Consider the following 16,413-nt stretch of genomic DNA (forward strand, 5'->3'; position numbering starts at 1 on the left):
TTTCTGAATAAGCGTTTTTTTCAATATTTAGAAGCTTTGCTTCAGGTTTGGTAATTTCCTTCACTGTCAGATTTGGGGTATTTTGTTTTTTGCTTTATGTTTCTTTTTTGGTCAGATGTCCATTAACAGGAGACTTCTTTTAAGAGGGAAATTTCAAATGGGAATATCTTTTTACATTTACCTTTTTATATTTTATAATCTTGAGTGATTCAATTTATGTAAATTTTTTTCTGATTTTTAGAGGAACAGAAAGAAAATGAAAAGATGAAAAATGAAGAGCAGCCAGTAGATTCAGAAAACTGTTCTATACCCAGTGCTCTAGAAGAGGCTACTGTGAAAATAGAAAAAGAAGATGAAAAGGAACTTGTCAAACTGCCTGTCATAGTCAAGCTAGAAAAACCTTTACCAGAAAGTGAGGAAAAAAGGATTATCAAAGAAGAAAGTGATTCCTTCAAGGAAAATGTCAAACCCACTAAAGTTGAAGTAAAGGAATTTAGAGCAGATCCTAAAGATATCAAAGGTAGCATGGAGAAACTAGAGCCAGAGAGGCTAGAGTTTGGTGGCAATGTTAGGTCTTCTCAAGAAATCACTGAGAAGTCTACTGAAGAAACTGAGAAACTTAAAAATGACCAGCAGGCTAAGATACCACTGAAAAAACGAGAAATTAAACTGAGTGATGATTTTGACAGTCCAATCAAAGGACCTTTGTGTAAATCAGTTACTCCAACAAAAGAGTTTTTGAAAGATGAAATAAAACAAGAGGAAGAGACTTGTAAAAGGATCGCTACAATCACTATTTTGGGTCATGAAGGGAAACAACTGGTAAATGGAGAACTTAGTGATGAAAAGGTAACTCCACATTTTAAGACAGAACAAATGGAGACAAGATTTTATGATACAAAAGAAGATAGCTGTAGCCCCTCTAAAGACAGAAGTGTCATTGTTGAGGGAAATGGAGCAGAGTCCTTAAATTCTGTCCTACCAAATATGAAAATAGGTGATCTTGAGAAGGAGGTGGTCCCTGTAGAGAAAGATGCAGACAGTTCAATATCAGTCTTAGAATCCCAAAATCAAAAAGGGCAATTGGAGGAAACTGGTCCTGCGGAAATGGAAATCTCTCTTGAGACTCCTGAGATGGCCAAGGACCTCTCTTTGAAAACTGCATTATCTGCTCCTGAATCTTGTACTCTGAAAGTTGACGAGAAGTCTCCCCAAAGTAAAAAGGATAAGCGCCCACAAGTTCTAGAATGTCTTGAAAAGTTAGAGAAGTCCAAAAAGACTTCTCTTGATAAGGACACACAAAGATTGAGTCCAATACCAGAGGAAGTTCCAAAGCATACTCTAGATTCAGTAAAGCCAGTCTCTCCTGAGGCAGCTGAAACTTCAGCACCATCTAACATGACTGACCACTGTGAGAAGTTAGCCTCCGAAAAGGAAGTGGTGGAATGTCAGAGCACAAAATCTGCTGAAGGTCAGCCCCTAGAAAAATCAGACCCAGAAATTCTAAAAAAAGATTCTGAAACCACCAAGGTAGAAACAGATCATCTGGGCAATGCCCAGACCTCGGGCACAGAGGATCCTTCTGAGACAAAGGGTTCTATGCAAAAAAGCAAATTTAAATATAAGCTGGTTCCTGAAGAAGAAACCGCTGCCTCAGAAAACACAGAGATAACCTCTGAAAGGCAGAAAGAGGGCATCAAATTAACAATTAGGATATCCAGTAGGAAGAAGAAGCCAGATTCCCCTCCCCAAGTTCTAGAACCAGAAACCAAGCAAGAGAAGACAGAAAAGGAAGAAGAGAAAACAAATGTAGGTCGTACTTTAAGGAGGTCTCCAAGAATATCTAGACCCACAGCAAAAGTGGCTGAGATCAGAGACCAGAAAGCTGATAAAAAAAGAGGGGAAGGAGAAGATGAAGTGGATGAAGAGTCAGCAGCTTTGCAGAAAGCAGACAAAAAAGAAAACTTGAAAAAACCGGAGAAGGATACGAATTCTAAAGTAAGCAAGGTAAAATTTCTCCTATTCTGAGTTTTAATTTTTATTAGAAATAATTTGGCCTAAGTGTAGCTCTTCATTTTGGCCAAAAAGAAGCTATAAAGAGCACTTTAAAAAAAAAGGTATCTTTCTTCCTGTATCTGAGATGTCTTTCTCACTAGTTATCCCCAGATACTAAATTTCAGACTGTATAATCTTGTCATTTTTTAAACTTTTTTTCTATTACAGGCAATATGGAAATACATATTCTCTTTATAAAAAAAAAAACTATGCAGGTAATATTTAACCTGTAGGATTGAAAAATCAAAATGCTGCATAAACACTATTAACAGTTGGGGTACATCTCTTCCCCATTCTTCTTCCATACATTCATGTGTATGTTCATAAATATTTACCCATTCACTTAAAAAATAGGTTGAATATGTTCATTTTTCTATGGATTTTTCACTTACCAATGTGTCTCTGAACTCTTTCCATGTCAGTAGATGTAGTCTACCTTTTGGTGATTGATGGCTACATAGTATTCCATAGTATGGATGTACCTCAGTTTATTTAATCACTCCCTTATTGATTGACATTTAGGTTGTTTCCAATTTTTCACTATTACAGGCAATGCTGCATTGAAGATCCTTTTGGACATAAGTGAGTATTTCTTTAGAATAGACTCCTAGAATTGGCATTGCTGGGTCAAGGGGCATGTGTTTATTTTAACTTTAGATAGCTGTTGCCGCATTGCCCTGCCCAAAAGGCCCCATTAGTATACTCTCACATTACTATGTACGAGAGTGTCTGTCTTCCCCCATTTAATCATTAGTCTTAGAAACCAGAGTTCTTTTTTCTATGACTCTTCTAAGCAAAATCTAGTACAAATCTATAGCTAGTTCATAGGAGTTTGTTATAATTAAAAGTGCTACTTTTAATTTAAGTGATCCTTTGTTCCCTGAAATTAGATTTTTAATTCTTTAAAAATATTTCCCCTTCTGTTGTTAGAATTATTTTGGTCTTTGATGGGGACTTTACTGTAGGAATAAACTGAAATATTAATTAAAAGACTGAAACCAGGTAGTAAAAAACAGTTTACCACATTATAAACTTATTTTCTGAATAATAGATTTTAATATTTGTCAGGATTTTTATTTGAAGTTCTGACCCTTAAAAATTTTAAATTCAGGGACGCCTGGGTGGCTCAGTTGGTTGAGCAACTGCCTTCGGCTCGGGTCATGATCCTGGAGTGTCAGGATCGAGTCCCACATCGGGCTCCCTGCTTGGCGGGGTGTCTGCTTCTTCTAATGACCTCTCTCCTTCATGCTCTCTCTCTCTGTCTCTCTCAAATAAATAAATAAATATTTTAAAAAATGTTAAATTCATCTCTAATATGGAAATTTAAACTTTTATATAACAGTAGGTGAGAATATAGTCAGTGCTCTCTTAGAGAGCCTTTAAAATGTACGTGGCCTTTGACCCAGAATCCTCTTCAAGGAATTTATCCTAACCACAGAGATTTATAAAAGTTTATATTTATGAGGAGCCATATTTTATGAAAGTGAAAAACTGGGAAACTACCTAAATGTCTACATAGTAAAGGATTAGACAAATACAGCTGTGTGATGGCATGTTATACAGTCATTTACAGTGATGTTAATAATATATTTTATGACTACAGAAAATACTTATAAGATAGAATGTTCATTATAAACTCCCCCCAACAAAAGTAGAATAAATACTGGAAATATGTAGCAAAATTTAATAGTAGATATATCTGTGGTGAAAGTACAGTAATTTTCATTTTCTTCTTGTATTTTGACTAAAAATGGGTATATAATGAAAAGCTTGTTTTTTATTGTCCTTATTATACCAAATTATTCCAATTTTTAATTTTTTACAAGGTAAAACCCAAAGGCAAAGTTCGATGGACTGGTTCTCGAACACGTGGCAGGTGGAAATACTCTAGCAATGATGAAAGTGAAGGGTCAGACAGTGAAAAATCATCTGCAGCTTCAGAGGAAGAGGAAGAAAAGGAAAGCGAAGAAGCCATCCTAGCTGATGATGATGAACCATGCAAAAAATGTGGCCTTCCAAACCATCCTGAGCTAGTACGTACCTGATCTAAATGAACCATACTCATCTTATTGGCATGCTGTGGTTACCCAAAGTAGCCATCTCTTCTGGGTTTGATCATGATTTGAAATTTTTTAATGCTACACAGCTTTTCTGCACAAAATAACTTTAATTTCTGTTTCTCCAATAATAACTCAATTCTCTTTTCATTCTACTTGGTTTATAGATACTTCTACTTAAGGATACACTCCTAACCTCTTCTCACCGATCAATGAATTCATTCAAATTTTTCTATTCTGTTCTTTTTCTTTAAATGTTTCTTTTTTCCCTTTAATTTATAATGATTTTTCTGAAGGGCCAACTTTAAAGAGGTGAGGCCTAAAAGCCTTATTACCTTCTGTAACAACATTTAAGTCAAGTAGTAACTTAACATTTAAAGTAACATTTAAGGGGCACCTGGGTGGCTCAGTGGGTTAAGCCTCTGCCTTCGGCTCAGGTCATGATCTCAGGGTCCTGGGATCGAGTCCCGCATCGGGCTCTCTGCTCAGCAGGGAGCCTGCTTCCCTCCCCCCCCGCCTGCCTCTCTGCCTACTTGTGATCTCTCTCTGTCAAATAAATAAATAAAATCTTTTTAAAATAAATAAATAAATAAAGTAACATTTAAGTCAAGTAGTAACTAGTAGGGCTTTAAACTTTAGAAAATGGGGAGTTCCAATACAAAAAAACAAAACAAACAAACAAAAACCCAAATGAAGAGGATAAATTCTCGACCAGATATTTTCAGAAGAATACTGACAGTGGAACCTACCCAGGAAGTTAAGTTCTTTAAAAGTAGCCTAAATCAGGAAATTCAATTCCTAACCTGTTTATATAATTTTTGCATTTCATAAGCGCTTTCTAAAGAGGCTATTGAAGAAACACTCTCTTTATGCCCAATTCTGGGCAACTGGTCTGTTTTGAATAGATGTGACTTTCAAGGCAATTTCCAGCTACTAAGTAGAAAGAAAAATAGAGGAGCGCCTGGGTGGCTTGGTGGGTTAAGTAAGCCTCTGCCTTCAGCTCAGGTCATGATCTCAGGGTCCTGGGATTGAGCCCCACATTGGGCTCTCTGCTCAGCGGGGAGCCTGCTTCCCCCCTCTCTCTCTGCCTGCCTCTCTGCCTACTTGTGATCTCTGTCTGTCAAATAAATAAAATCTTTAAAAAAAAAAAAAAAAAGTAAGAAAGATGCTTCCATGTAGGTAGAATTTTATGTAGCCGAAACTTCTCGAAATCCGAAATCCGATAAAATATGGAAAATTCATGTGAGCTAGTTCTCCAAGGCTCGTTTTCTTAAAAAGCAGTGTGGGGTGATAGGAAAAGCATTGGAGCCAGACCAACGTGATTTCAACTCTAAACTTCAGCCACTTACCAGGTGCTCTCTTCTCAGTATCTTAATTACTTTGTTGTAAAATGGAAATACTACCACCATAATTCTTTCGAGTGCTGTTTGTTTCTTTATTTGTTTGTCTTTTAAAGGAGAAAGAAGTTTATTGAATAACCATAAGGGAGTGATGGGCAGGATAGCAGAGGAGAGACTGTCTGCTGTGGGTTGTTTTTAATAAGTTACGTAAAGTTGGCTTAGTACATTTCCTGACACCCGTGGTGTGCTATCTTAAAGCTATTTGTGGTTTACTTGTTCTTCCTCTTCCTTAAGGTTAAAGTCATATCTGGAAATTAAATTATCAGTAATGTTTATCCTATTCCCATAGTTTCAGAGGGTTCAAGTAAAAGATAAAACTTAGAAGCAGACAATGACATTAGCGCTGAGAACAGATGTTGAAATTGTGCTGAGAAGATCCTTCCAAGAATTTTTATGATCATCAGGCCATGAAAGTTAGGTTAAGATTTTTGTGTGGAGGGGCGCCTGGGTGGCTCATCGGGTTAAAGCCTCTGCATTCGGCTCAGGTCATGATCCCAGGGTCCTGGGATCAAGCCCCGCGTTGGGCTCTCTGCTCAGCAGGTAGCCTGCCTCCCCCTCGCTCTCTGCCTGCCTCTCTGCTTACTTGTGATCTCTGTCTGTCAAATAAATAAAATCTTTTTTTAAAAAATGATCTTTGTGTGGAGAAAGGCCACGAGAAGACTTGAGATATGGTCTTTTCTGCCCTCCAATAAAAAATTAACACTTGTGTTTTTCCCTTCCATTTCTAATACCTTTTTAAACCAAGAGTGTGCATTTTGACTGAGGCAGCAGTAGATGTCAGTAGCAAAGGGGTGAGAGGAAAAGAGAAGTAAAATGAAGTGAGCAGAAATGATGTTAAAGAGATGGAGAAAGTTGTACCCTTCTTGGAACACACACACAGGACTTTTCATTTATTTGGTTATTTTAATAACTGCTCTTAAAAATCCCATTGCTGGCTACTATGCCAAAAAAGAGTGACATTGGAAACTCAAGATCCCAAGTGTGGTGGCTTCCATATGCCCAGTGTTTAAAGATAATCATAAATCAAAATCTCAAGCAACTGTGATGTGTTAAGTGGTACAGAAATGATGCTGAATTAGAAAGACATGGTCCTTGCCCTCACTGAACTTACAGCAAGAAAGCAATAAATTCATTGATGAGTCTGGAACTCTGGGGTGTTCCAGATGTTTTAGTCAAAATAAATGGATCATTGGCCAAGGTTTGGAAACCTTACACAGTAGGATTTATTTTAACGGAATTTTATCTTTTTTGCAAAATAGAGACAAACATCACTTTTTAAATATATTACATTTCAAAAGTTTACTTTTAATTTTGTTATTTGAAATTTAGATTACATTTTACCATGCAAACAATGTGATAAATGAAATGAGGTGCCTAGGTTAGTCCACATATGCCTGTGTGATCAGTCAGTGGTATGACTCAAGTAAAACACTGATGTGACTTAGTATTGAGTTCTGGGTAGTGGCAGCAAATTGTGATGCATTGTAAGAAGGGGGAAGGCAGCTTTTCACTTTAAATTGCTTCACACAGGTGCACATCACACTGCCCTCCTCTCCCCATTCCCCCAGCCACTGTGGTTCATGTTAGCAATTTAGAAACTGCTTTACATATATACTACAGTTGGACAAATAAATGAAGTATGGACAGTTGGAGCCAGTTTTCTCAGAAAAAAGGAAAGTTACAGATGAGAAGATCAAAGGCTAGAATGAGTCCTGTGGTACTGGATTAGAGCTGGAGATACTGGTACGAACTCTTTCTTGCTTTAATATAGATCTGTGTGTATACATGGATTGCTCTACACACAGTTATATCATAGCTCTGTCTTCTGAGAGAGCCTAGAAGCAGTGATGCCTCATACCATAGCACTCAGCACCCAGATGTTTATTTGTTTTTTTCTTTTTAGGATTTCATTTATTTACTTAGAGAGAGAGAGAGAACAGGGGGAGGAGCAAGGGGAGAGGGACAAGCAGACTCCACACTGAGCAGGGAGCCCAGTGCAGGGCTCGGATCCCACGACCCCAAGATCATGCCCTGAGCCAAAATCAAGAGTTGGACGTTTAACTGACTGAGCCATGCAGGTAACCCCCAAATGTTGGTTTCTAAATACCATTCTCCAGTAAAGGGACTAGGGCTTCTAGGAGAAATGGCTAATTAAAGGACTTGGGCAGGGAAAATACAGGATGTACCTGGAGTGTCCCATACTGTCAGAAAGTTAAAAAGTGCCTTAAAAAAAAAAGGATGCAAATGAGTCCTAAGGACACAGGAGCCAATATTAAAGAATTAGCAAGTGTCTGTGGCTAGGGGAAGTTGAACAATAAATAATGGTTTTAGATTCTAAGCCAAAGGAAATAAATCTTCATTAGTTGATTCTGATATAAAGAAGTGACTGAATAAAAAAACAAATGGGGGGAGAAAGACATTTCTTTACAGAAAAATTCCAAATAGTAGAAGGCATGAGGGAAGTAAGTAATCATCATTAGAACACCACAGTACAGTCATTACAAGCAATGATGTAGCACTGATGAGTGCTAAAATTAATGGGTGAAATTTATTAATTTCTGTGGTTGGTTTTAGCTTATACCTCCAAATTCTTTGCTACTCCATCCTCCAGAAAGTGGAGCTTAATTTTCCTCCCCTTGAGTGTGGGCTAGACTGGAATAAGTATGGAAAGTGAAAAGCAGTGACTTCACAGTGATGAAAACCAATAGGTACTACCATAACCAAGTGATCAAGGTTAATATTATTAGTAATAGGTCATGATGATATCACATACCCCCAGATTTGATGCAGTGAGCAGGGCACTTCATCTCTGTGGCATTCTCCAAAACTCGTAACATCAGTCTAATCAAGGAAAGACCTCAAACCCAGACTGAGTGGCAGTCCATGTATTATCTAGTACTCTTCAAAACTGTCAAAGTCATGGAAAACAAAGATCAAGCAACCATTAATATTGGAGGAGATTGAGGAAACATGATTAAATGCAATATAATATCCTAGACTGCATTCTGAATTCAGAAAAAGAGCTCTAGTGAGAAGCTGGTGAAATCTGAATAAGGTCTGTTGGTCAGTTAATAGTAATGTACTAAAGTTAATTTTTTTTTTAAAGATTTTATTTATTTATTTGACAGAGAGCATAGGCAGGGGGAAGAGCAGAGGAAGAGGGAGAATCAGGCCTCCCGCTGAGTAAGAGGGCCCAACATGGGGCTCAGTTCCAGGACCCCAGGATCATGACTTGAGCTTAAGGCAGACAATTAACCGACTGAGCCACCCAGGCACCCCTAATGTTAATTTCTTAATTTTGATAAATGTCCCATGGTTATGTAAGATGTTAACATTAATGAAAGCTGGGTAAAAGATTTTTTTGTAAGATTTTATTTATTTATTTGACAGAGAAATCACAAGTAGGCAGAGAAATAGGCAGAGAGAGAGGGAGAAATCAGGCTCCCTGCTGAGCAGAGAGCCTGATGCGGGGCTTGATCCCAGGACCCTGAAATCATGACCTGACCAAAGGCAGAGACTTAACCCACTGAACCACCCAGGCGCCCCTGCTGGATAAAAGATTTATGGGAACTCTACTATCTTTGCAACTCTCCTGTAAATCTAAAATCATTTAAAAATAAGGTTTTTTTTTAAGTTAAACATTTCTGAGTGTACATTTTAAGAGAATTGGTCATCTTAAATAATATAAAATGACAACTTAGGTCTAGTTATTATTACCCTTTATTTGTGAACATGATGATCCTAAGTATAGCTCCATTCCTCATACCTTTGTCCCTTCGTGTTTGAATTTTCATGATAAAAAGGCTCATGTATGTTTCAGCAGGGAGCCTGCTTCTCCCTCTGCCTGTTGCTCCCTCTGTTTGTGTGCTCTCTTGATCTCTTTCTTTCTCTGACAAATAAATAAAATCTTTTAAAAATTAAATAAGTAAATAAAATCTTAGGATACCTGGGTGGCTCAGTCAGTTTTGTATGATTCTTGGTCTCAGCTCAGTTTTTGATCTCAGGGTCATGAGTTCAAGCCTCACATTGGGCTCCATGCTGGGCAGGGAGCCTACTTTAAAAAATATATAAAATTAAACAAAATCTTGAAAGAAAGAAAGAAAAACTTGTGGGGCTCCTGGGTGACTCAGTCATTTGAGCATCTGGTTGTTGATTTTGGCTGGGGTCATGATCTCTGAGTCGTGAGATCAAGCCCCATGTCAGGCTCTGCTCAGCATGGAATCTGCTTGATTCCCTCTCCCTCCTCCTGCTATTTCTTTCTCTCTCTCTCTCTCTCTCTCTAAAGTAAATAAATAAAATCTTTTTTTAAAAAGAACTTAATTTTTCACTGAATTTTGTAGTTTAACATATTGCAAATTTTTTTTACTTTTTTAAAAAAAATGACGTGTTAAATCCCAATTAGCAGAGCTTTTTTAGTTTTATGCAAATAAGGATACTCTGATACAGGGTACTTCTTAGTATAGTATTAAGAAATATTGAAATCTTTAACTTCAGAGTCACTGAATTTTAGTCATAGAACTAGGTTGACATTAACCTGTGGTTTATTTCAGATTCTTCTGTGTGACTCTTGTGACAGTGGGTACCACACTGCCTGCCTTCGCCCTCCTCTGATGATCATCCCAGACGGAGAATGGTTCTGCCCCCCTTGCCAACACGTAAGATCCAGCACACCTTTGTTTTTAGTCTTTCAGTTTTATATTCCAATTAATAATACTTTTTGACAGCCACTAAACATTTTTCATTTTCAAAGCAGTTTGTATATACTGTTTCCTTTTTGTTTAAAATTCTGTGAAACTTGAGACTATTGGAAAAAACTACCTTTTATTAATATCTTTTAGGCCTTTTTTTTTTTTCTACCAAAGCATTTTTTGAAGACCTAATTTTTATAAAATTATAATCTCTGATATATTTTTTTTCTTATATTTGTTACAGGCACAGATAGCCCCAAATTAAAATGATATATGAGGGAAGAAATAAGTTTCTTTATCCCTTTGTTTCATCCTCTTTTTCATTTCTGCCTACCTCCTCCTTGTCAGTGTTGTGGATGGTGTTATGAATTATGTACCACTGTGACACTACTGTGAATAGAAACATGGAGTATACTTCTCTTATATCTTGATTCAGGTGAATTTCCTTTGGAAGCTGAAGAACAGACTATTTTTATGCCACTGAACTCAAGGGGTCCTTCTGTCACAAGTCCAAGCTCATCTCACTTTAAAAATGATGGGCTTTATTGCTGTTCCCATCGAAGTGGACTTCCTTGACTTAGCATAGCTTTATCAGATATATTCTTCAGCTCTGTTTTGACCCAGTCACCTTGTGGCATGGTTGTATAATTTTTTCCCATTCTCTTTTTTTAAAAGTAGTGATTGGCATCATTATATTGTATTGTACATAGAACCTTCTCCCTTAAAAATGTTGTGGGATTCTTAAAACTTTTTCATGACTGTCATGTAAACATGTTGAGCCAGATGCTATTTTTTTTTTTTTTAAAGATTTTATTTATTTACTTGACAGAGACCACAGGTAGGCAGAGAGGCAGGCAGAGGTGGTGGGGGGGAAGCAGGCTCCCTGCCGAAGCAGAGAGCCGGATAAGGGACCCGATCCCAGGACCCCGGGATCATGACCTAAGCCGAAGGCAGAGGCCTCAACCCACTGAGCCACCCAGGCACCCCAGATGCTATTTTAAATGTTGATTACCACCAGCAACATAGGCATAGAATGTATTTCTGGATGAGGCTGGGAGTTTCCGCAGCAGAGATACTGTGCTCATCCTCATTTCAGTAGAGGCTGAGTCACCTCTTTATGTAGTTAAACCCAAAGACCTTCTCAGTGTTCATTCACTGTGTGACCCCCTCTTCAGCTCTCAGAATTGCATGGTATCCATGAGCCAGCATGCAAGGGATAAATGTTTGTGGAAAGGTGTTAAAAATGATAATCACAGGGGTAGCTGGCAGGCTCTGAGTCAGTAGACTCTTGATTTAAGGGTCAGGCATTCAAGACCCCCACTGGGTGTAGAGCTTTCTTTAAAGAAAAGAAATAGGGGCACCTGGGTGGCTCGGTGGGTTAAAGCCTCTGCCATCGGCTCAGGTCATGATCTCAGGGTCTTGGGATCGAGCCCCACATTGGGCCCTCTGCTCAGCGGTGAGCCTGCTTCCCCACCCCCGTGCCTGCCTCTCTGTCTACTTGTAATCTCTGTCTGTCAAATAAATAAATAAAATCTTCTAAAAAGAAAATAAAGAAATAATACTCGTGTTTTGCTCTTTCAGAAACTACTGTGTGAGAAATTAGAAGAACAATTGCAGGATTTGGATGTTGCCTTAAAGAAGAAGGAACGTGCTGAACGCAGGTATTGTGATATTGTGATATGTGTGTTAATGTTTTACTTGGGAATTTGATAGTAAAACTGTCTTGCAGTATAGGTTAATATATCTATCTAAAGTAATTATTGGCAAACTGTGCTGTGGGTCAAATGTGGCATGCTCCTTATTTTTCTATTCCCACTAGGAATGTTTGTTTTCCATTTTTAAATGATTGAAAAAATCAAAACAAGAATCTTACTTCATGACAGGTGAACATTGTATATTCCAATTTCATTGTCCATAAAGTTTTATTGGAACACAGCTATGCTCATTTGTTTATGTATTGTCTGTTGCTGCTTTAACACTACAGCAGCAAAGTTGAGTAGTTACAACAAAAACCTTTTGACCTGCCACACCTAATTTATTATCTGTCCTTTTACAGGAAAAGTTTGCCAACTCCTGATCTAAAATATTTATCAAAACCTACTCTGAATATATATTGGCCCAGTTACAGTGCAGGATATATACCTTACTAAGTATGTAGTGAGTACAAGAAAATTCTAAGAACTGGTCTAGTTACCCATGTCATCTCTTTGTTTGGGCAGAATTAACACCGATAAAATAAAGAGCATTGAAATGCTGAACTGTGTCATAAGAGTCATAACTTATAAGAAATGCCTCCCTTTTCAATTTACCACTGCACTGTAGTCTTAAAGCAGTTGGAGAAGACTTCTTGGAGGAGGTAAGACTGGAGTTGAATCCAGTCTTTAAAAGGGGGCTCAAAATCAGGATCATAAGTTTATGTTTATTTGTATTTATTTGTACCTTCTTCAGTTGTTTTATTGCTAAACAATAGTAATTTAATGCTAAACAACACATCTTCAGTGTGTACCAGACTGAAGAGAAAAGGTGAGTGAGACGAAGCTCTCCTTACATGGAACTCACCTCTATCAGAGTACAGCCATATCAGCCAGTGGTACAGAAAGGTAGACAGATGGTATATTCAGAGCAATACAGGAACACTGGGGAGGGCCATTTTAGTTTCTGGTAGAGGTTTGGGCTATCAGGCAAGCCCTTGGAAGATAACTTAGGGCTGGACATGCAGAGAAGGATATTTTAGGCAAAGAGCCAAATACAAGCAAAGACGAAGTGTGAACATGAGAGGGGGAGAGTGGTAGGAGATGAAGTTGTCAACACAGATTGAGGCCAGATTATGAACAGCTTGGCATTTGTGACTAGGGGATTTGAATTATTCTCTACAGGTAGCAAGAGAGCCATCAAAGGAGAGAGAAGTATAATCAGATCTTTATCTCAGAAAACATGCCCTGGTAACAGTAAAAAGGAATTAGAGTTGAGACTGTTGCACTGCGGTCTAGGAGAGCTGGTGAGGCCTGCACTCGGGCATACCTTACATAATAAAGTGGTGGAGGTGTTAAAAGCGAATATTCAGAAGTTTAACCATTGATACCCATTTGTACACATTATGAGAAAATCTGAACAATGTCTCCTGGTTGGTCTTACTATCTTCTGCTGCTACTGTAACCTTTACTTGCCCTCTCGTAGTCTTCCTCTCCCTCCACTTTAGCTTGCTTTAAAACAGTCAACTAGCTCATTTGATAATCCACTCACTTTACTCCCCCATACTGTGAACTCTGTGGGTTCAGCCTCCAGATCCTGTTTTTTTTCCTTACTAGTCACCTTGAGCTCTCTGGTTTATAATGGATGCTACTTGGTTTAAAGGCAAAATTAATCTCTAAAGTTGACTAGGAGATAAAAATAGTTCATTTTTAAAAACCAGTTGTCTACCCTGGGGCTAATAATATATGTTTATAAAAAATTTAAAAATTATTAAAAAATCAGTTGTCTAAATACCTTTATATTTAGAAACTCTGGATAATAGTCTTTCATGTAATTATTAGGATAATTTTGATATTCACAGTTTTTCCTGCTTTTATTTTTGACACTAGAAAAGGTTTAAGTAAGGATGCTTCAAATTAAATCATAATAAGAAATTAGGCATTTTCTTTACTCTTTCTGAAATCTACCTGCACTTCTGAGAAATGAGCAGTTTCGTGGAAAGGCTGGTTAAAATTTTTTGACTACTGCCTCACTATAGGGTATATTCTTGCAATAAGAAGTACTTAAAATTTATGTTAAAATATGCCACAATACTTATTCACACTATTGGTCTCCCATTACTAACTCATTTGCTTTTGCTTTTACTTTTGGTAATCCTTTTTATTTAAATGTCATCCTTTAAGAGGACATCCATAATTGTGGCTTTAGTTCACACAGGAAATCCTTTTTGAGATTGCATCACAGAAAGGAGAGCAAAGTTACTATTACAGAGAGAATAGTCTGCCACAAAGCCAGTTAACTGAATTACTGTTACTATTTTTTAATTCTTACCAATAACCTGGTTAACAAAGTTTTCTTTATCTATAGCTCCTAATATAATAGCTCCTGTATATATGAATCCTAGGGGCTCTAAACAGCAAAATATGGATATTTCTAAAGTAAATAATATATTAACTGTAAACTCTAGTTGACTTCACTTGTTTTTAAAAATGAACATTTTTATTCATCCTTTTTAAAATCTGTAAACAATTTCTCTAGCACTCATTCTAGAACCTTAGGGCCTTGGTTACTCTCTATATCCTAGCACAAGAACATCTTTCCCTTTGTTCATACATTTATTCAACATTTAACCAACATTTAGTGAGCATCCACTTTATGCCAGGCAATGTAATCAACATGAAGTGTATTATGTGGTCTCTACCTTAAAGGGCTCTACAGTATGGTGAAGAAGAAGGATTTGTCAATCAGTAATTAGTGACTGGCCAGAAACTGACTACAGAGCTGGAGCTGTGATGCTCTGTGAAATTTGATGTTTCAGAAGTCCCTTCAACTGGTTGGTAAACATCCCTTCCAGAACTTGGTGCCAGAAATTATTTGGGAATTCAAATAGTTCTGTACTTCCAGAGTTCTTTTACTAGTGTTTGCTAGCAGAGAGTTGGATTTAATCAGGGTTGGAATTTTCCAGGTAATGTAACAGAGGGAAGGAGAGAAAGAGACAAGGAATTTGAAAGTATATGCAAAGGAGTATTTATAATGATGGACCATGGAGTCTAAGCCAGGTAAGGGGGAAAGTAAGGACACAAGGGAGCAATGGACAGTGAAAAGAGGCTAGGGTCGATGGATAGAGGTCCCACTGGAGTTAGGGAGTTGTTGAAATCAGAGTACCAGAGGGAATGAGCCAGAAAGTGAACGAGTAGACGTCAAAAAATAGGTTCCCTGAAATTGAAATTTTAGGAAGGGTGTGGTTATTTCTAATGATGAGGTCTGGGCCCAGTATGATCATTGAGCCAGGTGGTGGTGAACAGAAGACATATGGAACAGAAGACATATCTTTCTAGAAGATACTGAGCAAGAGAATGCTGTAATGAGTAATAATACCTACCTTCAAGAGCCTGCTTAACTGTTACCACCTATTTAAAGCCTCCAACTTTCTCAGCTTTTTTTTTTTTTAACTTTCTCAGCTTTTCAAACAAGTTATTCCTTTTTCATGTTTCCATTATACCTTTTCATAATGGACTACAGTCAGTTGCTAAATAATTGTGAGGGTAAGAACCGTGTATTATTTGCCCTTGGAATTCCCAAGCCTGACACAAATCATGGTGGACTTGAACCAAATGTTTTTCAGTTGAGTTTGGGAGATAATAATCAAGTGAAAGTAGAGATTTTACAATATAAAAGAGGAAGCTGATACAACAGTAAACTTGATTAGCGTAAGGATAGATACGTGTTGAACATATTTAATAACAGAACTCAAGTTCTGACTTATCTATGAAGCCTTCCCTGCTAATTTCAGCTACTACTGTTCTTGCCTTTCCTGGTTTTTAATTCATTAACTATACTATTTTTAATCAGGTTTTGATTAAAATAATTTTATCATTTTCTTACATGCCACTTTTTGACTGAATAGCTTTATAACCCATCTCAAAAAGACCATAAGATTCTTATTAGCAGAGCCAAGGGTTTCTAGGGCAGTGAAGGCTGCATTCTGAAGGACCCAGGTAACTGGATGAGTATTGCCCTTCTCTTAGGGATGTCACAAGCAAAGAGAGGAAGAGTGCTCATTATTTCTGTTCAGTTCAATGGACACTGGCCTGTATATAAGAGCTCATCTGTCCTTGATGAATTAGATGAAGTTTGGGAGAACCAGAAAAAAAAAGCCTATTGGGTATAGCAGTTTGTTAGTGTGAAATTTGTTGAATTAAAATCAACAAGGGTTTGTTTCTTTGGAAAGAAACTATGGAGATCTCATTAGTGTTCTAAATCCACATTGCTTGAAGAAGTGTTGCCTGGCTCTGAAAATAATCTTCATTGGAGCAACTAGGGTGCAGAACCTGCTATGTGGCTGCATGCCTTTTTTCTTCTCTGCAAATGCATGGTGTTAGTATCATTCCCTGGGACCTTGACATGATCCTATTGTGTAGAATTCTTTTTTTAGTATTGATACTTATTACCACAAGAGTATAGTTTTGTATAGACGCATATGAAAACTTCTAGCAGAACAGAGATCTAGTTTGTCCGGGG

The 16,413-nt window shown here is 37.6% G+C and overlaps 1 protein-coding gene across 1 annotated transcript in view; it reads left to right on the plus strand.

Moving 5' to 3' along the window:
* LOC111154398 (remodeling and spacing factor 1) overlaps nt 1-16,413 on the plus strand; it is a 164,234-nt gene that overhangs the window by 131,168 nt on the left and 16,653 nt on the right. The window contains exons 6-9 of the mRNA XM_022513946.1: nt 242-2,007; nt 3,882-4,088; nt 10,063-10,167; nt 11,782-11,861. Coding sequence (XP_022369654.1) covers nt 242-2,007; nt 3,882-4,088; nt 10,063-10,167; nt 11,782-11,861 — 2,158 coding nt within the window. The remainder of the gene's footprint in view (nt 1-241; nt 2,008-3,881; nt 4,089-10,062; nt 10,168-11,781; nt 11,862-16,413) is intronic.

This window comes from Enhydra lutris, unplaced genomic scaffold (assembly GCF_002288905.1).
Source record: "Enhydra lutris kenyoni isolate GAN:26980312 unplaced genomic scaffold, ASM228890v2 scaffoldscaffold37, whole genome shotgun sequence".
Lineage (NCBI taxonomy): Eukaryota > Metazoa > Chordata > Mammalia > Carnivora > Mustelidae > Enhydra > Enhydra lutris.